Genomic DNA, 21,329 nt, shown 5'->3' with positions numbered 1-21,329 from the left:
TCGTTTGAAAGTGATTTTACCTTAACTTTGTATCTGATTTATTTTTGTTGGTATGCATGCAGCCCACAGTTCAGAAACTAATTGCAGTTTAGTTTTCCTTATATATATATTGTCCCACTTATGTTTATTTACAGGAAATGAAGTGAATAACAACGATAAACAAGATGTGCTTATGAAACACTATGCCCCCGGTGTTTCAATAGTTGTTGTCAACGTTTATTTTTTTCAAATGTAGGTGAAAGATCATGGTCAAGGTGACATGGTGAAAAATTTTGGTGTCACCGGAAAGGTCTTGTCACAGGACCAAACATGCCAAATATGAAAGCCCTACCTGTTACGGTACAATAGAGTTATGAGCACGGTTAACAACAGACAAACAGACAGCTAAATCTATGCTCATTCATATGTTAATGTTTCACCAAAAAGTAAATAGTCTAACCTACAATCGCACCGCCCATCTAGCTCTCTCCAGTCCCCTCCCTTCCTCTCCAGTCCCCTCCCCTCTAGTCCCCTCCCCTCCTCTCCAGTCCCCTACCCTTCAGTCCCCTCCTCTCTAGTCCCCTTCCCCTTTTCCCCAGTCCCCTCCCCTCCAGTCCCCTCCTCTCCAGTCCCCTCCCATCTAGTCCCCTCCCCTCCTCTCCAGTCCCCTCCTCTCCACTCCCCTCCCCTCCAGTCCCCTCCTCTCTAGTCCCCTCCCCTCCAGTCCCCTCACCGGGAGTCCGCTCGCCTCCCCTCATGTCTTCTCCCTAAGCATTTGATGCTAACTAAGTTCGGGAATATTATATGGATGTCTTGCCATACGATGATGAGCGATACAGCATATATTGAAAATGCAACAATAACGGCCGTTTTTTTTTTTTTTTTTTTGCCATTTAAAAATGCTTTTGTATCGGTCTGGATATAACAGCAGTACGTCAGGAAAAACAGCATTGAATATAGATAATAACAACAAGTTAGTAAATAACTGAACAAGATAAATATTGTCTGTAGCGTGGATGTTATTCACTGTCAGTGACCATTGTTAGATAGGGTTACTCTTGCTAATTAAGTGGTAGAAATGAGTTCTTAGTAAATTTGTACAGGTTTTCTATATATATATATATACTGTTGTTTTCATTCCGAGTTGTTTAAAGGCTCTAGAAAGACGCTTTATTCCTTTGCTTTACGTAGGTCATATTAGGAAATCAATTGAGGCCTTTACCTGAAGTCTAGAGTATCCTTCCTGGTTATATAATATCCGTCCTACCATCTATGATATAATTCCCATCCGTTGTTCTACTTGATGTTTGTCCGAATATTTGTGATATATCAATGTTGTCTGTCCTGTACGCACTCTGCTCTATTGTCTTTAATAAAATGTCTATCCTGCCGTCTTTGATTTGTCTATTCTAGTGATTGTAATACAAACGATCACCATGAAACTAATTCAATCCAGGAGTCAAACGAACGTGTCACTGGTGTAAAATTGGTTTTATTTGACATACATGTACAAAATAAATAACTTTAATAGGCAAAACAGTTCTCTGACATTTAAAATAATTTGAGTGTCAACAGAATATAGCGTTTGTGTTGTCGCCATAATGGAAATTAAACAGTAATTTAGTTCCCACTTGTCTATAGCTCATAGCCTTGCCCTATATATCCGTCCGGTGTCTCGACCAACACCCGACCAAAACCTTGGAACCTCGTCCGGTGTCTCGACCAACACCCGACCAAAACCTCGGAACCTCGTCCGGTGTCTCTGCAAACACCCGACCAACCCTCGGAACCTCGTCCGGTGTCTCTGCCAACACCCGACCAACCCTCGGAACCTCGTCCGGTGTCTCTGCCAACACCCGACCAACTCTCGAAACCTCGTCCGGTGTCTCGACCAACACCCGACCAAAACCTTGGAACCTCGTCCGGTGTATCGACCAACACCCGACCAAAACCTCGGAACCTCGTCCGGTGTCTCTGCAAACACCCGACCAACCCTCGGAACCTCGTCCGGTGTCTCTGCCAACACCCGACCAACCCTCGGAACCTCGTCCGGTGTCTCTGCCAACACCCGACCAACTCTCGAAACCTCGTCCGGTGTCTCGACCAACACCCGACCAAAACCTCGGAACCTCATCCGGTGTCTAGACCAACACCCGACCAAAACCTCGGAACCTCATCCGGTGTCTCTGCAAACACCCGACCAACCCTCGGAACCTCGTCCGGTGTCTCGACCAACACCCGACCAAACCTCGGAACCTCGTCCGGTGTCTCTGCCAACACCCTACCAACCCTCGGAACCTCGTTTGGTATCTTGGTCAACATCCGACTTAACCTAGGTATTTTTCCGGTGTCTTGGTCGACAACAAATCACACCTCGGTACCAATGTACATTGTACACATTTAAGAAAGGAAGCACTAACGCTTTAAGGACACTTGAGTCAGAAATCTACACGTAACACGAACAATATTGCACTTGAGAAAAGTATTTTGATCAGTATATTTGGGAAACAAATGTTTCCGTACCCGTTACTATTACCACATCCACCGGAACAGACGTTACAACGTTTTGTCTGAAAGTTCCGCAAGCACCATAGTATTCTCCTGAAATAGGTATTACGCACCTACAAAACCAGTCAACATATCTATCACACGCGCGCACGTGTATGACCACACTGTCACAAATGCATATCCACCTTCTGTGCCATACAACGACACTTTTTTATCTTGAGAATGCGTTTTCGCTTGAGTCTATAGTTTTTTCCAGGGCACATGAGAGTAACCCGGATAGTAGAGAAAGCCCTTGGCTTACAGAATCCACACGACACAAAGGCTGCCTCCTTCAGTTTACGACGGTCTGACTTAGGAATGAAGAATGAGTTACACTGCCCGTAACAAAAATTGTTGACTATAGTCCGACTAAGACATCCCGGCTCCCGAACCACCTGTGTAAAATGCTGTGTTTTACACCATTCTTTCTTTAAGTGCTGTCTTTTGGTAATCACAAATGAGTTCTTCCTTCCTCTGGTTGGACGAATAATGTCATTGACTTTTGCTCCAAGCTGCTTCTTAGAACCGTGGCCTTTGACAGGGTTTAATTCCTCGCCGAAAGGCGGTAGGTTTTGCGTTCGCATTTTCGCTTTCATCGCTCCACGGCGTTTGTCTGCTGTCCGCCGTCCTGCGTCTGTATCTGTCCGTTGCTTGTTACGTGTCTGTTTCATGGCTGCAGTATCAAGAAGAAACAGCCACACTATGCCAACAATGACCGTTGTCTTTAACTGGACGTAACACAACCTCATTCTGAAATAGAAATCCAAAACAAGAATGAAATGCTCTGTGTAAACCAACAGCCATCAGATGTAGAGAATATATTCACGTAGATAAACTTATCTGTAGATATATTTGCTATGTTTCTAATGTAAACGGTAAGCTAAAATGTAATTATTGTTTGATCTAGTTTTATACAAAATAATTTTGAACAAAATTATCTCCCCGTATGATGTATAGTTTAATGATAAGCTAAAGTTGTATCGTGAGTGTTGATCGTGCTCCGTGTAAGTCAATGTCTGATGAGGGGCATTACTTCATAGTGCTGCTAAAGCGAACATCGAACTCGTCAGAGAGCAGAGTACGAGCGTTTGTCCACAAGTTAGTGTATTATTATCAACAACATAACAATCGTCTACATAATTACTCGAGTGTCATGCAACGAGTCAGTATATAAATATGTATCCTGGTTGTTTACAAACGCCTGTTAACAATAAGGAAAATATTCTTATTTCTTTTTCATTCGTTGAAAAAAATGAGAAGCAACACAGTGAAATCCCCAGGAGTTTAAACAATATACCAATTCCTAAACCACATGTACTCTGATGCGGAAGACAAAAATAGGAAAAAAAATAGTAAAAAAAAAACAAAAACAGAAAATACTGACCTTTACTTTTAAGAGAGCGTTATCCTGTGTTGACGTCCATTCTTCAATAGTATTATATCAAGTTATTGTGAACGTGTAACACTTTGGTAGAGAGCACAGGCCGTTACTGCTTGCATTGTCAAAGGAACAACTCCGACTGTCAATGTACATTGCTCCGTAATAAATGTATTTGTTGGGGAGAAGATAGACCGTAAGTATCTGATAGTTTTTGACCGAGCCCTTTGGCGCCAAATGTAGAGTTAGAATGGTGGAGGGCAGGCAGAGATCTGGCTGTCGGCCAACACGGGAGAAGCCCTGCTATTCCTTCAGTCACGGATTTTGCAGCGATAACACCACAACACTAGTGTAAATGGGAAAAAACAGAGTCTTTAATTTGTAATTGATTTATTTGGCAAAGTGATGTTAGGTAAGAAAAAACTGTGAAATTCGTCTTAACGCCACGGTGGTGTAGGCTTTCCTGGAGTGTTGAAGCGCTCTCTCTCATCCATCCCACCGACTTCCCCGACCGGCACCAATATATCATCTCTCGTCCCGCCGTGTTACGGTCGCCCCGGCTAATAAGTTTATCGTGGAGGTCGAATTAAATGGACGTTTAAATAAATATGTGATCTAGGTGATCGATAGCGACAAGGTCTCTAGACCTGTGGTCTCTCACCAGTCTCGGTGTGGTAAATAAAAACACCATGTCTAGAGTCCTGACATACCTGTACATTAACATGATCTACAAAATCACACTTACTTCACGAAGATACACACTGACAAAATTTATACTTTAAAAAGGAAAACAAGTTATTAAACGGAAATTGATTGTGATGATTCCTCATAATATACCTGGTCAATTACTCGGAAACTGAATGGAGCACTTGATGGCAAAACTTTAAAAGCCTCAAACTTACGAAATGATATGTAGTAACAGGGATGTACAATTCTGTATTATACGTCCTTGGTAGTAACAAATATAACTGAGGATACATAGTATCAATTACTAGTATGATTCACGACACCCACTGGCGACATGTTCTGTCTATGACTGACGACACCCACTGACGACATGTTCTGTCTATGACTGACGACACCCACTGATGACATGTTCTGTCTATGACTGACGACACCCACTGATGACATGTTCTGTCTATGACTGACGACACCCACTGGCGACATGTTCTGTCTATGACTGACGACACCCACTGGCGACATGTTCTGTCTGTGACTGACGACACCCACTGGCGACATGTTCTGTCTATGACTGACGACACCCACTGGCGACATGTTCTGTCTATGACTGACGACACCCACTGGCGACATGTTCTGTCTATGACTGACGACACCCACTGGCGACATGTTCTGTCTATGACTGACGACACCCACTGGCGACATGTTCTGTCTGTGACTGACGACACCCACTGGCGACATGTTCTGTCTATGACTGACGACACCCACAGGCGACATGTTCTGTCTATGACTGACGACACCCACTGATGACATGTTCTGTCTATGACTGACGACACCCACTGATGACATGTTCTGTCTGTGACTGACGACACCCACTGACGACATGTTCTGTCTGTGACTGACGACACCCACTGACGACATGTTCTGTCTGTGACTGACGACACCCACTGGCGACATGTTCTGTCTATGACTGACGACACCCACTGGCGACATGTTCTGTCTATGACTGACGACACCCACTGGCGACATGTTCTGTCTGTGACTGACGACACCCACTGGCGACATGTTCTGTCTATGACTGACGACACCCACTGGCGACATGTTCTGTCTATGACTGACGACACCCACTGATGACATGTTCTGTCTATGACTGACGACACCCACTGATGACATGTTCTGTCTATGACTGACGACACCCACTGATGACATGTTCTGTCTATGACTGACGACACCCACTGGCGACATGTTCTGTCTATGACTGACGACACCCACTGGCGACATGTTCTGTCTGTGACTGACGACACCCACTGGCGACATGTTCTGTCTATGACTGACGACACCCACTGATGACATGTTCTGTCTATGACTGACGACACCCACTGTGGCTATGACATGTTCTGTCTGTGACTGACGACACCCACTGACGACATGTTCTGTCTATGACTGACGACACCCACTGATGACATGTTCTGTCTATGACTGACGACACCCACTGACGACATGTTCTGTCTGTGACTGACGACACTCACTGACGACATGTTCTGTCTATGACTGACGACACTCACTGACAACGTGTTGTGTCTATGACTGACGACACCCACTGACGTCTGTTCTGTTCTGTCTGTGACTGACGACGTGTTGTGTCAGTTACTGCTATGACTGACGACGTGTTGTGTCAGTTACTACTATGACTGACGACGTGTTGTGTCAGTTACTACTATAACTGACGACATGTTGTGTCAGTTACTACTATGACTGACGACATCTTGTGTCAGTTACTACTATAACTGACGACATGTTGTGTCAGTTACTACTATGACTGACGACATCTTGTGTCAGTTACTACTATGACTGACGACGTGTTGTGACACGTGTTGTCACTACTACTGACGACGTGTTGTGTCAGTTACTGACGACAGTTACTACTGTGTCAGTTACTACTACTGACGACGTGTTACTACTATGACTGTGTTGTGTCAGTTACTACTATGACTGACGACATCTACTATGACTGACGACGTGTTGTGTCAGTTACTACTATGACTGACGACGTGTTGTGTCAGTTACTACTATGACTGACGACGTGTTGTGTCAGTTACTACTATGACTGACGACGTGTTGTGTCTATGACTGACGACGTGTTGTGTCAGTTACTACTATGACTGACGACGTGTTGTGTCAGTTACTACTATGACTGACGACGTGTTGTGTCAGTTACTACTATGACTGACGTGTTGTGTCAGTTACTACTATGACTGACGACGTGTTGTGTCAGTTACTACTATGACTGACGACGTGTTGTGTCAGTTACTACTATGACTGACGACGTGTTGTGTCAGTTACTACTATGACTGACGACGTGTTGTGTCAGTTACTACTATGACTGACGACGTGTTGTGTCAGTTACTACTATGACTGACGACGTGTTGTGTCAGTTACTACTATGACTGACGACGTGTTGTGTCAGTTACTACTATGACTGACGACGTGTTGTGTCAGTTACTACTATGACTGACGACGTGTTGTGTCAGTTACTACTATGACTGACGACGTGTTGTGTCAGTTACTACTATGACTGACGACGTGTTGTGTCAGTTACTACTATGACTGACGACGTGGTGTGTCAGTTACTACTATGACTGACGACGTGTTGTGTCAGTTACTACTATGACTGACGACGTGTTGTGTCAGTTACTACTATGACTGACGACGTGTTGTGTCAGTTACTACTATGACTGACGACGTGTTGTGTCAGTTACTACTATGACTGACGACGTGTTGTGTTGTGTCAGTTACTACTATGACTGACGACGTGTTGTGTCAGTTACTACTATGACTGACGACGTGTTGTGTCAGTTACTACTATGACTGACGACGTGTTGTGTCAGTTACTACTATGACTGACGACGTGTTGTGTCAGTTACTACTATGACTGACGACGTGTTGTGTCTATGACTGACGACGTGTTGTGTCAGTTACTACTATGACTGACGACGTGTTGTGTCAGTTACTACTATGACTGACGACGTGTTGTGTCAGTTATTACTATGACTGACGACGTGTTGTTTCAGTTACTACTATGACTGACGACGTGTTGTGTCAGTTACTACTATGACTGACGACGTGTTGTGTCAGTTACTACTATGACTGACGACGTGTTGTGTCAGTTACTACTATGACTGACGACGTGTTGTGTCAGTTACTACTATGACTATGACTGACGACGTGTTGTGTCAGTTACTGACTGACGACGTGTTGTGTCAGTTACTACTATGACTGACGACGTGTTGTGTCAGTTACTACTATCACTGACGACGTGTTGTGTCAGTTACTGACTGACGACGTGTTGTGTCAGTTACTACTATGACTGACGACGTGTTGTGTCAGTTACTACTATGACTGACGACGTGTTGTGTCAGTTACTACTATGACTGACGACGTGTTGTGTCAGTTACTACTATGACTGACGACGTGTTGTGTCAGTTACTACTATGACTGACGACGTGTTGTGTCAGTTACTACTATGACTGACGACGTGTTGTGTCAGTTACTACTATGACTGACGACGTGTTGTGTCAGTTACTATTATGACTGACGACGTGTTCTGACAGTTACTACTATGACTGACGACGTGTTGTGTCAGTTACTGCTATGACTGACGACGTGTTGTGTCAGTTACTACTATGACTGACGACGTGTTGTGTCAGTTACTACTATGACTGACGACGTGTTGTGTCAGTTACTACTATAACTGACGACGTGTTGTGTCAGTTACTACTATGACTGACGACGTGTTGTGTCAGTTACTACTATGACTGACGACGTGTTGTGTCAGTTACTACTATGACTGACGACGTGTTGTGTCACTATATGACTGTGTTGTGTCAGTTACTACTATGACTGACGACGTGTTGTGTCAGTTACTACTATGACTGACGACGTGTTGTGTCAGTGTTGTGTCAGTTACTACTATGACGACGTGTTGTGTCAGTTACTGACGACGACGTGTTGTGTCAGTTACTACTATAACTGACGACATGTTGTGTCAGTTACTACTATGACTGACGACATGTTGTGTCTATGACTGACGACGTGTTGTGTCAGTTACTACTATGACTGACGACGTGTTGTGTCAGTTACTACTATGACTGACGACGTGTTGTGTCAGTTACTACTATGACTGACGACGTGTTGTGTCAGTTACTACTATGACTGACGACATGTTGTGTCAGTTACTACTATGACTGACGACATCTTGTGTCAGTTACTGCTATGACTGACGACGTGTTGTGTCAGTTACTACTATGACTGACGACGTGTTGTGTCAGTTACTACTATGACTGACGACGTGTTGTGTCAGTTACTACTATGACTGACGACGTGTTGTGTCAGTTACTACTATGACTGACGACGTGTTGTGTCAGTTACTACTATGACTGACGACGTGTTGTGTCAGTTACTACTATGACTGACGACATCTTGTGTCAGTTACTACTATGACTGACGACGTGTTGTGTCAGTTACTACTATGACTGACGACGTGTTGTGTCAGTTACTACTATGACTGACGACGTGTTGTGTCAGTTACTACTATGACTGACGACTGTCTATGTGACGACTTCTTGTGTCAGTTACTACTATGACTGACGACGTGTTGTGTCAGTTACTACTATGACTGACGACGTGTTGTGTCAGTTACTACTATGACTGACGACGTGTTGTGTCAGTTACTACTATGACTGACGACGTGTTGTGTCAGTTACTACTATGACTGACGACGTGTTGTGTCAGTTACTACTATGACTGACGACGTGTTGTGTCAGTTACTACTATGACTGACGACGTGTTGTGTCAGTTACTACTATGACTGACGACGTGTTGTGTCAGTTACTACTATGACTGACGACGTGTTGTGTCAGTTACTACTATGACTGACGACGTGTTGTGTCAGTTACTACTATGACTGACGACGTGTTGTGTCAGTTACTACTATGACTGACGACGTGTTGTGTCAGTTACTACTATGACTGACGACGTGTTGTGTCAGTTACTACTATGACTGACGACATCTTGTGTCAGTTACTACTATGAATAACGACGTGTTGTGTCAATTACTATTATGACTGACGACGTGTTCTGTCAGTTACTACTATGACTGACGACGTGTTGTGTCAGTTACTACTATGACTGACGACGTGTTGTGTCTATGACTGACGACGTGTTGTGTCAGTTACTACTATGACTGACGACGTGTTGTGTCAGTTACTACTATGACTGACGACGTGTTGTGTCTATGACTGACGACGTGTTGTGTCAGTCACTACTATATCTGACGACGTGTTGTGTCAGTTACTTCTATGACTGACGACACAGTGGTAATGTTATATGACGAGGACGGGTGTAGTGTTAATGTTATATGACGAGGACGGGTGTAGTGGTGATGTTATATGACGAGGACGGGTGTAGTGTTAATGTTATATGACGAGGACGGGTGTAGTGTTAATGTTATATGACGAGGACGGGTGTAGTGTTAATGTTGTATGACGAGGACGGGTGTAATGATATGGGCCGAATTTAGAGTTCGGTTTATGTGCTTTGGGCCTTAAAGGAAGGGTAGAATTATTTATTCCAAACTCAGTTGTTTGTTGTTGATATATTGAGAATTTTATCTGAAAATGCTGTTTCTCAGCTCACCGATATTTAGATAATTTGGAAATGCCAGATATCACTGTAGATATGTAGAATTTAATCCGATAATCATAACTGGTGACTCTTGTGTATGTCATGTAAGCTATGCATTATCTACAAGTCCTATCCCGTGATGCGCCGAATGTTGAGTGTAGTGTCTAGGATTCTTACCTGTCTATCTAATTCTATTGTTTCTTATTGTGATATAAACGCGACCCTTTGTATTGTTGGAGTATGTATATGAAACAAGCTTGAAACAATCCACATCGTTCGCGCCTCCTCGGGAGAAGTGTTTGGTGGAGCCGCATCTCAATGGGATTACAACTGCTCATTTGCCAAAATGTAAGTTTTATGAGTATAAATCGCATTGCGGTATATAATATCAGCTGTACTGGGTACAATCTACGGTCTTCAGGAATTTCGATGTCGTCTTGGAAGTGTGATAGTGCTGCATAGTTGGCTAAACGTTTTCCTAATTCACGCTGTAGATGTCAGCGGGTGTTTGGTGGCCTGTAAGGCACGTAACAGGCCTGTTTGTTGTGTAGAGCGAGAGGGTATTTTTCCCCAAACTGTCGCCAGGGATCACTATATCAGAAACGTAGTTGCATTCTGTCGATGCTATAAATATGTTCCATAAACGTTTCGAACAGATTGAACTGGCTCATAATTAAACAACATTACATGCAATTACGTATTAGAGAAACCAGCTTTCGCTTTGATCTAGATTGGTCCTGAACGGAACAATTTGCAATTAGAGAGCTCGAGTGAGAAGACCGTACAACTTTTGGAGATATTTTTAAGAGGACTGAGTTCAAGACCTGAACCGTCTGAACAACTCAGAAATAAACAGAGTGAAACCCATTAATTTAACGCGTTGAACAGAAACACAACGCGATAAAGAAATAGTTTTAGCTCTTTCAACGCGCTAAATGTACTCATCACCACAAATATTTTTAACGCGATGCTTTATCGCGCACCGTTGAACACGTTAAGCTAATCCAACCCCACGGTTTTCGCGTTCAACACTTCCAATTGCATTTCACAATGTGCCATTTCACGCGTTAAAGGTTTGGTGACGCGTTATAATTTTTGAAAAACGGCCAGTAAAAAAAACAAAGCAAAAAAGCAAATGCGTGTGCCATTATTGACATGAACAGTTTTTCATCCTACATATATAGCACGGATACTTGCGGGTGTGTCTCTCACGATACATCTACTGTGGTGTCTCTCAGGATACATCTACTGTGGTGTCTCCCAGAATACATCTACTGTGGGGTCTCTCAGGATACATCTACTTTGTCATCTCGGGTCACATATGACACATGTACCGTCCTCTCAGGATACATGTAGTGTTTCCTGTGGTGTCTCTCAGGATACATCTACTTTGTCATCTCGGGTCACATATGACACATGTACCGTCCTCCAATGTTACTCAGGATACATGTAGTATGCCCTGTGGTGTCTCTAAGGATACATGTACTGTGGTGTCTCTAAGGATACATGTACTGTGGTGTCTCTAATGATACATCTACTGTGGTGTCTCTAATGATACATCTACTGTGGTGTCTCTAATGATACATCTACTGTGGTGTCTCTAATGATACATCTACTGTGGTGTCTCTAATGATACATCTACTGTGGTGTCTCTAAGGATACATGTATTGTGGTGTCTCTAATGATACATGTATTGTGTACTGTGGTGTCAATCAGGATACATGTACCATCCAGTGGTGTCTCTCAGGATACATGTATTGTGTCTTGTTGTGTCTCTCTGGATACATAACATACCGATCTTATTGTTGCACAAGCTTAAATGACACTACAGTACACTCGACAAAAGAGTGAGATTCAAGACTTTTATATTACTTGATATGAAGCAGAATTTTAAAAGATTAATTGATGATTAATCATCGTCAATTGCGAGATTTACTTAGCACTAAGAATAAAAACCAGACAGGCTATTTTCTCTGTAAATTGATCAGAAGGAAGCTGAAAATTGACCGCAAATTAGGGGCGAGTTTGTATTTACATCTATATAATGTTAATTTGTCAGGGGGGCAGTTGGTACGTTGACTAATATCCTGTTAATCTGATTAAGCTACCATAACAAAACTATAGTTGGTACACGAACGAAGGTACATTAGCACGAATTAAGACTTACAGTTCCTAATAATGGTGAAGAATTACGTCGGAAAAAACACTCCGCCAGCTTGGAACATATTTATTTCAGAAGAAATTGTTGAGCAGTAGCATTATAATGTGTAAACCTGTCTTAATTAGACGAACTCCAAGATTCCATAATTTGTCAAGGCTATACTCTCAGTTTACAAGATTGAGTTGGCTTGATTCAAGTATGTTTCTTACTAAATTTGGCCAGTCAATAAGACCTTCCTTCTTGCCGCTGTTTCCCTCACTTTCATACTACATTGAGTTCCATTTTGGGGTCCAATTCCACTGTGTCCACCTGGATTTAAATGTTGAATCAACACATGAATGTACACCTAATGATATCGTCTGTGGAAGTAGGACTAATTGCTGTTTTTATTATAATAATTCACAGTATCTCCCTACTTAAAAGTTGTAACCTTTTATCTTAAGCTCCACCAAAGAAGTTGGCTTTAGATGATCAAAGTAATAAGTTTAAATATTACAATAAGTTTCGATCGGAGCATGTAGAAGTGTAAGACAAAAGTCATAAACCTTGTAAGCGAAAATCATTCCACAGTAGACAAAGAGTGCTTGCTCATCAGGCAGAACGCAAACACATTGATCTAACGCACCAGACAGGTAAAGAGCAATGAACAAGAGGCCTAATGGCCAAATGGTCATCTGTTCCACAGCTTGCACCGAAGAACTTGTCACTTTGCCAATTATTTTGTAAAATCGAAAGGCCATATCACACACATACCAAACCCCAAGTCAAATTGCTTGTTGAAAAGAAGAAATTCAAAGTTCTTAACATATTTGACTAATGTGACATCGAAAGTGGGTCAAGGCCATTCATCTGAACATACGTAGTAGCCCTTCATCCCAACATACTACAGGCCCAAATATCAGTGTTCGAGGTATTTTTTGTTACCGAGAAGAAGTCGTTTGAAAATCTGAACACATTTGACTCCTGTTACCTCAAATGAGTCATGGTCATTCATTTGAACACATTTTTCAGTCTAGCATATTACAGGCCCAATATCAGTGTCTTCGGTATTCTTTTTAATTAGCTCACCTAGTCCAAAGATCTTGGTCCTCTGTAACAAGAGGGATGGGGCCCAATACGAGAAACAGAAAAATGAAAAAAAATCCTTGAATTCCTTCTTCCTTAGTGGGAATGTCTCGATTCGTCCTGATTTGTTCTGAAGCATTCCTGATGAAACGAATAAACCAGTAAAAACCAGGAGTCTGACCCCTTGAGACCAAAGATGTGAGGCTTAATAGGGCAAATGTAGTAAGTTCTTAAAAAATTCATCTTGGTACAAGTATACTGTCCATGTTTGATCTAAAGTATTCTTTGGAGAATGGGACTCGGGTTGTGCCATGTGACCCTTGATCCAAGCATACTGCAGGCCTTATATCAGTACCCTAGGTATATTGCTTACTAAGAGGAAGTAATTTGAAAAAAGGTGCAGATTATTAATTTAAACAAATTTGGTAGTCTTTCATCCCAGCATTATACAGTTCCATAGGTATTTTTTGTTATCAAGAAGTCTTTTGAAGATTTTTATACATTTGACCTCTGTGACATTGAAAATGGGTCAAGGTCATTGATTTGAACAAATTTGGTAGTCTCTCATCCCAGTGTTATACAGTTCCAATATCAGTACATTTTTTCCTTTATGATCATTGAAAAGAAGTAGTTTAAATAAAAAGTTGACGCCAGACTGGCACCATACATTGGTATAAACTAACTTATCATTTGAGCTGGAATTATCATAATTGTCATAAAAACATGACACAATAATGTTTTACTATTTTGACTCTATTAACCAGTCTTGAATCTCAGCTCTGAAATGACACTCTGATTTCACCTGTGATCTCACTTTATGACCTTGTCATTGAAATAAGAATCACAAAAAAAGGAAAGTACACATATAAGTGATGGGGCACGCCAAGGCATGAGTCATACCAGACAGAAAAATAGTAACAAAGGAATGAACAAGCTGGCTTGTCAAGATGGACATATAAGGAACTTCTTCAGCTAACAAGACCTACCATAGGACTGATGCAGCTAGAAAACAGATTATCTTATATCTATGTTTCTGGGAAAGAAATAATTGGGTAGTTAAGCAACTACTGCTTTTCAAGCTTGTTAACTAATTTGAAATAAAGTAAGACAGACAAAAACTTTCACAAATCAATGTATTTTCAGTAACATCAATAACCTGAAATAAATAGAAAATATGCCACTGTGATACATATAATAAACAGATAGTTTAAGTGACTAGAAATACTGAGAATTCTAATAACATCATCCTCAAACAGTCTACACTGATGTAAATACATATATATATTGTACATGGAAAAATCACATGATTAACATACAAACAGCTAGAAGCTGTTATTATACATCTATATCACATGATGACCAGAAGATTTAATAGGTTTGTCAACAACAACAACAACACTTATGGTGGAATTATGTGTCTCAAATACCACTGCAGAAAATAATCTCTAATGAACTAGTGATCATCCCCTAGTCACTTAGTGCAATGTGCACACCTAAAGAAAAAACTGTAATCGGTGGTTTTAATTTGATTTTTTGTTTTATATACAAACTGATAAATAAGTCTGCGCTGTTTTAACAGAGACTGTGCTATTAAACTGGAAAGTTGTTGGGACAACCAGTTATCAGAGTTATCTCCCCTTCTTTGTTGAGTACCTTCAGATGCATGATTACACTATCAATAATATGTTGCTAATAGATCATTGGTAAGTTCAGTTCCCCCCCCCCCCTTGTTATTGATGTTGGTATCTATGATATAACTACAAGTAACACTTGACAGACCATGGGGATAATAGGAGTTACTTCCCCTTGTTATTGCTGTTGTTATCTTACTGTGTTATATATAATGAAACTTTAAGTATACCAGTGATCATGATTACTTCACTTTGATGTTGTTACTGGTATAAATATATGTCTTAATGTATTACTCATAATATCTTACTGATAACAGATAAGTGAGATTCTAGTTACAGGGACATTTTAGATGTACATTCCCTTACACCTTTTAACAGACTGCAGATAAAAAATACTTCAAATTCACACACTATCTCCATTCATAACAAGTTAAGAATACGAAAGGCAGACAGATAACAAGTGAGATGATAGTATGGGTGGGTGATGCAGGAGTTTTGGGCACTCATTGTTCAATTTCCAGATCAGATGTGAAAAAAGTATTGGACCACTTTGTTAATCTCATGGATTTTCTTCATGTAGTCACATTTCTTCTGATAACAATCCCCTGCTGCATATTACCACCCAGAATCACAAACATATAGTAATATAGTAAAATAGATAAATTTTACAGAGCACAGAGTAGGAAGATTTCTCTCCAACTGGTAGGGAAATTGAAATTTTGGTATTGAGAATTTTCATCACATACAATCTTTATACTAGAATCAGCATAATGGATTAATTAAATCTAAATATTAAGTTAGCCCCATGAAAATATTCACAGAAATACAAAAAAATGAAAACATTTTTGTTTTTAACACAATCTTCCTAATATTTTTTCTAAAAGAGCATATTTAAGTGAATAATAAATGAGGAATTTTCCACATCAAATCCAACTGTTGAGAAACTCTGACAATTTCCTTGTCTGTACTGTCGTTATTAATTCATTGATCATATATCTGTTCCAGTAATATTTCCAAGACTCACAAACCTATTCAGGATTGGTAAACAAAACTGTAAGAATGATCACAATACACAATATCTAATATCTATATATTCAATGCTATTTATGGGTTGAGAATGACTACAAACTATACATGTGTACTACCAAAAATGTTGATCATACTTCCAAAAGGAACTTATCACCGTCATCTCATTCATTAAAAAACACCAGGAACACATTTGTAAGTGGTACATGTCACAGAATGGTGGATTATGGCTACAGTATGGCTTGACAATTAGCTGCTGTTGCTGGATTGTATCCGAAGGGACATAACTCTTGTAGAAGTCATAATGCAGCTGAATTACAGCAACATAAATTCTGCTGAAATGTAAAAAACGTATTGAGATCAAATATGGCACAGATCAAAAAGTGTATACTGATGGTACCAATGATTGTGAACTTCAAAATTTGCTGTAGATAGTGGATTTTTTTTTTATAAAAGGCCTACAATTATCATGCAAATACTTATTAGAATTACTATCATACGAAAACCTTGACAAATTTTCTTCAGCCTAAATAGAAATAATGCTTATGGCATTTTAAAATCATTTCTGAAATTATAGCATGCACAATGTATTTAAAATGCCTTCTGTTTCCATGGATACAAAATGTAAAAAGATACACAAGAGTCCCAATGGGTCTGCATTACTCACTCTGTGGGTGTTACTCAATATTACTTTCAAACATATCTTACAATTGTTGCCTTGAAAGTAGATCACAATCATAACAATTCATCAACAATATCAGTACTTCAGGTCTCTTAGTTATTGAGAAAAATTTTATTAAAGATTCTATCACATTGACCCCTGCAACCTTGAAGTCAAAGTCATTAATTTATAAAAAAAAAAACTTGTTAAACTTCATCCCATCATGCTACAGGTCCAATATCAGTACCCTGGACCTCTTGGTGATAGAGAAAAGGTCAATAGACAGATGACGTATGTTACAGTAAAGCACAAGCTCACTAGCCCTTGTATAGGTGAGCTAAAATTTTTTAAAAAGTGTACAAAAATCTATGACCCGAAAAGCATCAATAGGTTGGGTCTGAACAGTTTTAGATTCAATAAATCATATGACTGAGTACATTTCTACACAAAAATGGTATATTCAACAGAGCAAGATCTTTACTTAATGGCATTAGACACTGATTACAACAAGCAAAATACTGGTGTAAAAAAATTGCATAAAGTGTTTATATTTAAGTGTACAACACATAAATACATACACTACCATGGACTGAACCATTGTTACTCTGTAAGCTTCATATATTACCAGCATGCACAGCAGGTCAGTACAACATCCACATATAACAATCTTACACTCACATAGATATAGCCAGAATTTCATCGACACTGTGAATTACTACTCTGATTTCCAGACAGTGTAACCTCTCTAGATTGAATCGTGTGTATCATGAATCAAACTGATTTATCTTTTGATTTGAAGCAATCATATTTAATATGAAACATGGAGACACATACTGAACAAATCAAACTTTCTCTCTCACCAGCCACTCCTCGCTTTATGTATGCCACAGTATTATTCATTTGTGACCATGCATGAACCATTCCATCATCTTCGATACTCCAGGGATTATGATTACTTTCTCCCTCTGCACCCCTGGAAGATTACAAGACAAATTGGAACCACACCCCAAATACTTTGATAGGTCGAGGTCCGAACTCAGGAGAAAAAGGTCGAGGGCAGAACTCAGGAGAAAAAGGTCGAGGGCGGAACTCAGGAGAAAAAAGTGACCAATCATAGGCTGATACACTCCTTCAAAGATTATAAAGGAGCGACATCCAACTTCAAAGTCAGTACAACACGTGTTATGCGACCTCAAAATTTGTTCGACATACATTAAAGGAACAAGGTGTCACACTTAATTTTGCCATGAAATGTTCCAGGGAGTAAAGAGGATGTAGTGAGCATAAACAATGGAGTATAAAGGGTGCCCTTCCACGTACCAAACTGTGAAAACATGTACTTGGGTGCAGATCATCTTTCTAAGGACTACTAAAGCTTACAGTGTTAATGTATACAAAACAACACAAGATTTGTGTACCAGAAAGTAACAAAGACCACAACATCCCTAATCCCAAGAAGTTACATAGAAAAAAGTAACCAGGATTGCTGAGCACCTGATCTCTAGATCTTTCATACTTAAAATACCAAGAATTTCAGAGCCCAGCTAATCCATGGGACCTTGTACATAAACATGCCCGAGATTTTCGAGGTCAGTTGATCCCTGGGACCTGTTTACTTAAAAGCAATCAGGATTGTCAAGCCGATGATCCCCAGAATTTGTGTACTTTATAGTACTCAGGATTTTGGAGTCTAGCTGACACCTGGGATCTTGTACCTAAAAGTAACCAGGATTTTCGAGCCTAGCTGATCCCTAGGACTTGTGTACTCAAAAGCAACCAGGATTTCCAATCATCTGATCCCTCAGACCTGTGTACACGATAGCAACCAGGATTTTCGAGCCCCTGGTCCTGATTATAAGGACTTGTGTATGTAAAAGTAACAGAATTTCCACATCCTTGATAGCAAGGACTTGTGTACCCTGAAGTTACCAGGCCCATGATTCATATGACTCAATGTACCAAACAATATATGAGGCTCCAATGCCCATGCTCTATCTGTATACATGTAAGACTTGAAACTCCAAAGTAATATGGATTTCTAGGCACATGTATAACTCCAACCCTGATTCCAGTCACCACTGAAATATGGTAGTAACATGTAAACTGATATCATGACAAGTATATAACATTTAATAACGACTCACATTTCATGATGTTAAAAAAAGTCAAGAATTTACTTTGATTTCAATATCTAATGAGACAATTATCACCATTCTATGATACCCGTGAAATACTGCTTATCCATATTAAAGTGAAAAGCCAAAATCGCCATCAAGATCATAATCATAATCATATATATCATCATCGTATTCAAAGTCATTGTCAGTATCATGTCCAGAGTGAGTTGTACCACTATCATCAGTGTCTGGATCAGAGAATCGCATCGTCACTTGCAGAGCATTTGCATAGGCATCATCATAGTATTCTACTGTGTCCAGTTCCATGAGGTCAGACTTGGTCAGGTAGCCAAAGGCTACCAAGGAGATGTTGTCTATCGGGGGCGGTCTGTGAATGATGGTTTGTGGATACATCTCACTGATCTCGTGCAGCGATGTTGTGTATGGTGCTGGGTTGTTCAGTATGAAGATACTGTTGTCAGTGGCTGCCTGTATTTGATATCCATACATATCAGTTAAATTATCTGTCAGTGACCCAGGCGTGGGGACCTTACGAAGGGAGGTAACCCATTTACACCTGACTTCATCCAAGACAAGTGCAGGTTTGCCAGGATGATAGATGAGAACTGTGTCATCTCGGACACACAACATGTATGGCTTCACAAAATCATCATAGGAAATCTCAGGGGCACAGATCTCCCATGAATTGAACACTTTTGATTTTGTATCAAACATGACAAACCCCACTGATTTTTTTATGCAGAATTCTTCTGAAGGACCAGTGCGATGACGAAACCACAGAAAGATGAATCTGTCATTTCGAACTGCTGCTCTTGCTAAACTGATGAAACGAGCGCCCGGAATTTGATGGCACTTATACTGATGATTTGTTAGACTGCACTGGAATAAGTTGCCTGCTCCTTCCTTGTTACCAATAACATAAAGGTTGTGGCCACACACTGCCACAGCTGGTGGCACTGAGCGGTAGTTGGTCAGGGTTGTTCGGTATGTTGGGTTGTAGTAGTCTGCTGTGCGGAATGAATATACTGCTGGTTGTCCTTTCAAAAGGTCAACAACCAAGATGTTAATCTTTAACATGTCAGAGGGGTAAGGGAAGCTAGGACAAAGATACATGTAAAGGCAGTTTCTGTGGGCAACAAGACTACAAACTGTTTGTCTAGATGGTATCATCTGAGAAAGCTTCTCACTGCTAATTGGAAACTGATACCATTTCTGACTGTATATACTGTAGACCAAGATCCTGAGGAATTTCATTCCTTGATTACAAATCACTGTATACAGAACTGGACAAATTGTATCATTCACACTGATTGACTCATGAAGAACATTCTCTTTCAGCATGCATGACATATGTCCTTCTGCATCTCTTCTGATTGCATCTGAAAGAGAAGACTGCATGAAGATGGACAGGTCCCGCTGCTTAATGCCTTGTCCCAATATAGCTGGAGCACTATCCCCAGTGTCATACACCCATAACTTGATACAGGCACACAAATCATTCTTGTACATTTCTCTGCTTTCTTTACAGTAATCAACCCAGCGTGTGATAAGTCTTTTCAACTCATTGTAACTTGTCTGGTGGACTGTTCTTGGATCTTCTAATAACTGGAAAAAGTATGGAGGAGGAATTTCCAGAATTTCATCATTATGGATAAGGTAGTCATGGAAGCGAGATTCAATTATCTTTTGACATGCCTCACTTACATCCAGCAAATTGTGGTTTTCAGTGAGAAATTTCACTCGCAGACAATTACTTAGGTCCAAATTACCTAGATCCAGATAAAACTGCTGACAGTAGTCCTTCACATCGTCTAAAAGCAAGAAGTCAGACACTCTGAGTATATCATCAACATTTGAAATGTTGACAGTTAGTGACCCCGTGTACATATAGTCCAACACATTACTGAATACGGAATCGTCTTCAAGCAAGAGTGATTCCGTCAGATCTATTTCTCTGGAAGATTTCTCTCTCATTTCACAAGTAAACATGGAGAGAAAATATGGACTCCAAAGTGCTAATATAGCACGGTGTGCATGATATATTCTTCCATGTATCCGGAGTATGACGTCGCATAGCTGTCCCGTCTCTCTTTGGCGCATCAGCGGCCTAATGATATAATCCTGTGCGTTCCTGAAGAATTGCTTCTTCTCGGCTCTCATGTAATGAGACATTTTTGTTTATATCACGGAAAATCAAACCCATCTTCCTCTCGTCCACATATTTGATGTTAATGGCCAATTGTCTTCACTAAAACTGAGTGGCTACTTTGAATTCATAATGACAAGGCCGACACAATTGGTTTCCTCGAGCAATCGATATTTATGTTGATGAACCAAAGATATGTAAACAAATGAAAAGAGTTGTACTGATCCAGACGGTAAT

General features: G+C 40.5%; 2 protein-coding genes across 2 annotated transcripts; both read right to left on the bottom strand.

Moving 5' to 3' along the window:
* Nucleotides 1-1,465: 1,465 nt before the first annotated feature.
* Nucleotides 1,466-4,022, bottom strand: LOC132550526 (gremlin-2-like). The gene is made up of 2 exons (XM_060214612.1): nucleotides 3,911-4,022; nucleotides 1,466-3,276 (listed from the first exon to the last, which is right to left on the bottom strand). The coding sequence occupies exon 2, from the start codon at nucleotides 3,273-3,275 to the stop codon at nucleotides 2,655-2,657; it is 621 nt and encodes a 206-aa protein (XP_060070595.1). The 5' UTR covers nucleotide 3,276; nucleotides 3,911-4,022; the 3' UTR covers nucleotides 1,466-2,654.
* A 15,017-nt stretch (nucleotides 4,023-19,039) lies between these two features.
* Nucleotides 19,040-21,118, bottom strand: LOC132550547 (kelch repeat and BTB domain-containing protein 2-like). The gene has a single exon (XM_060214640.1). It carries the CDS (start codon nucleotides 21,116-21,118, stop codon nucleotides 19,055-19,057), a length of 2,064 nt encoding a protein of 687 aa, XP_060070623.1. The 3' UTR covers nucleotides 19,040-19,054.
* Between the last annotated feature and the right edge of the window lie 211 nt (nucleotides 21,119-21,329).

Source organism: Ylistrum balloti, unplaced genomic scaffold (genome assembly GCF_031769215.1).
Source record: "Ylistrum balloti isolate Yb309-2 unplaced genomic scaffold, AGI_CSIRO_Ybal_v1 Utg370126, whole genome shotgun sequence".
Taxonomy (NCBI): domain Eukaryota; kingdom Metazoa; phylum Mollusca; class Bivalvia; order Pectinida; family Pectinidae; genus Ylistrum; species Ylistrum balloti.
Note: the sequence above shows the minus strand (reverse complement) of the source record. Positions and strands in the feature narration are given on the sequence as shown.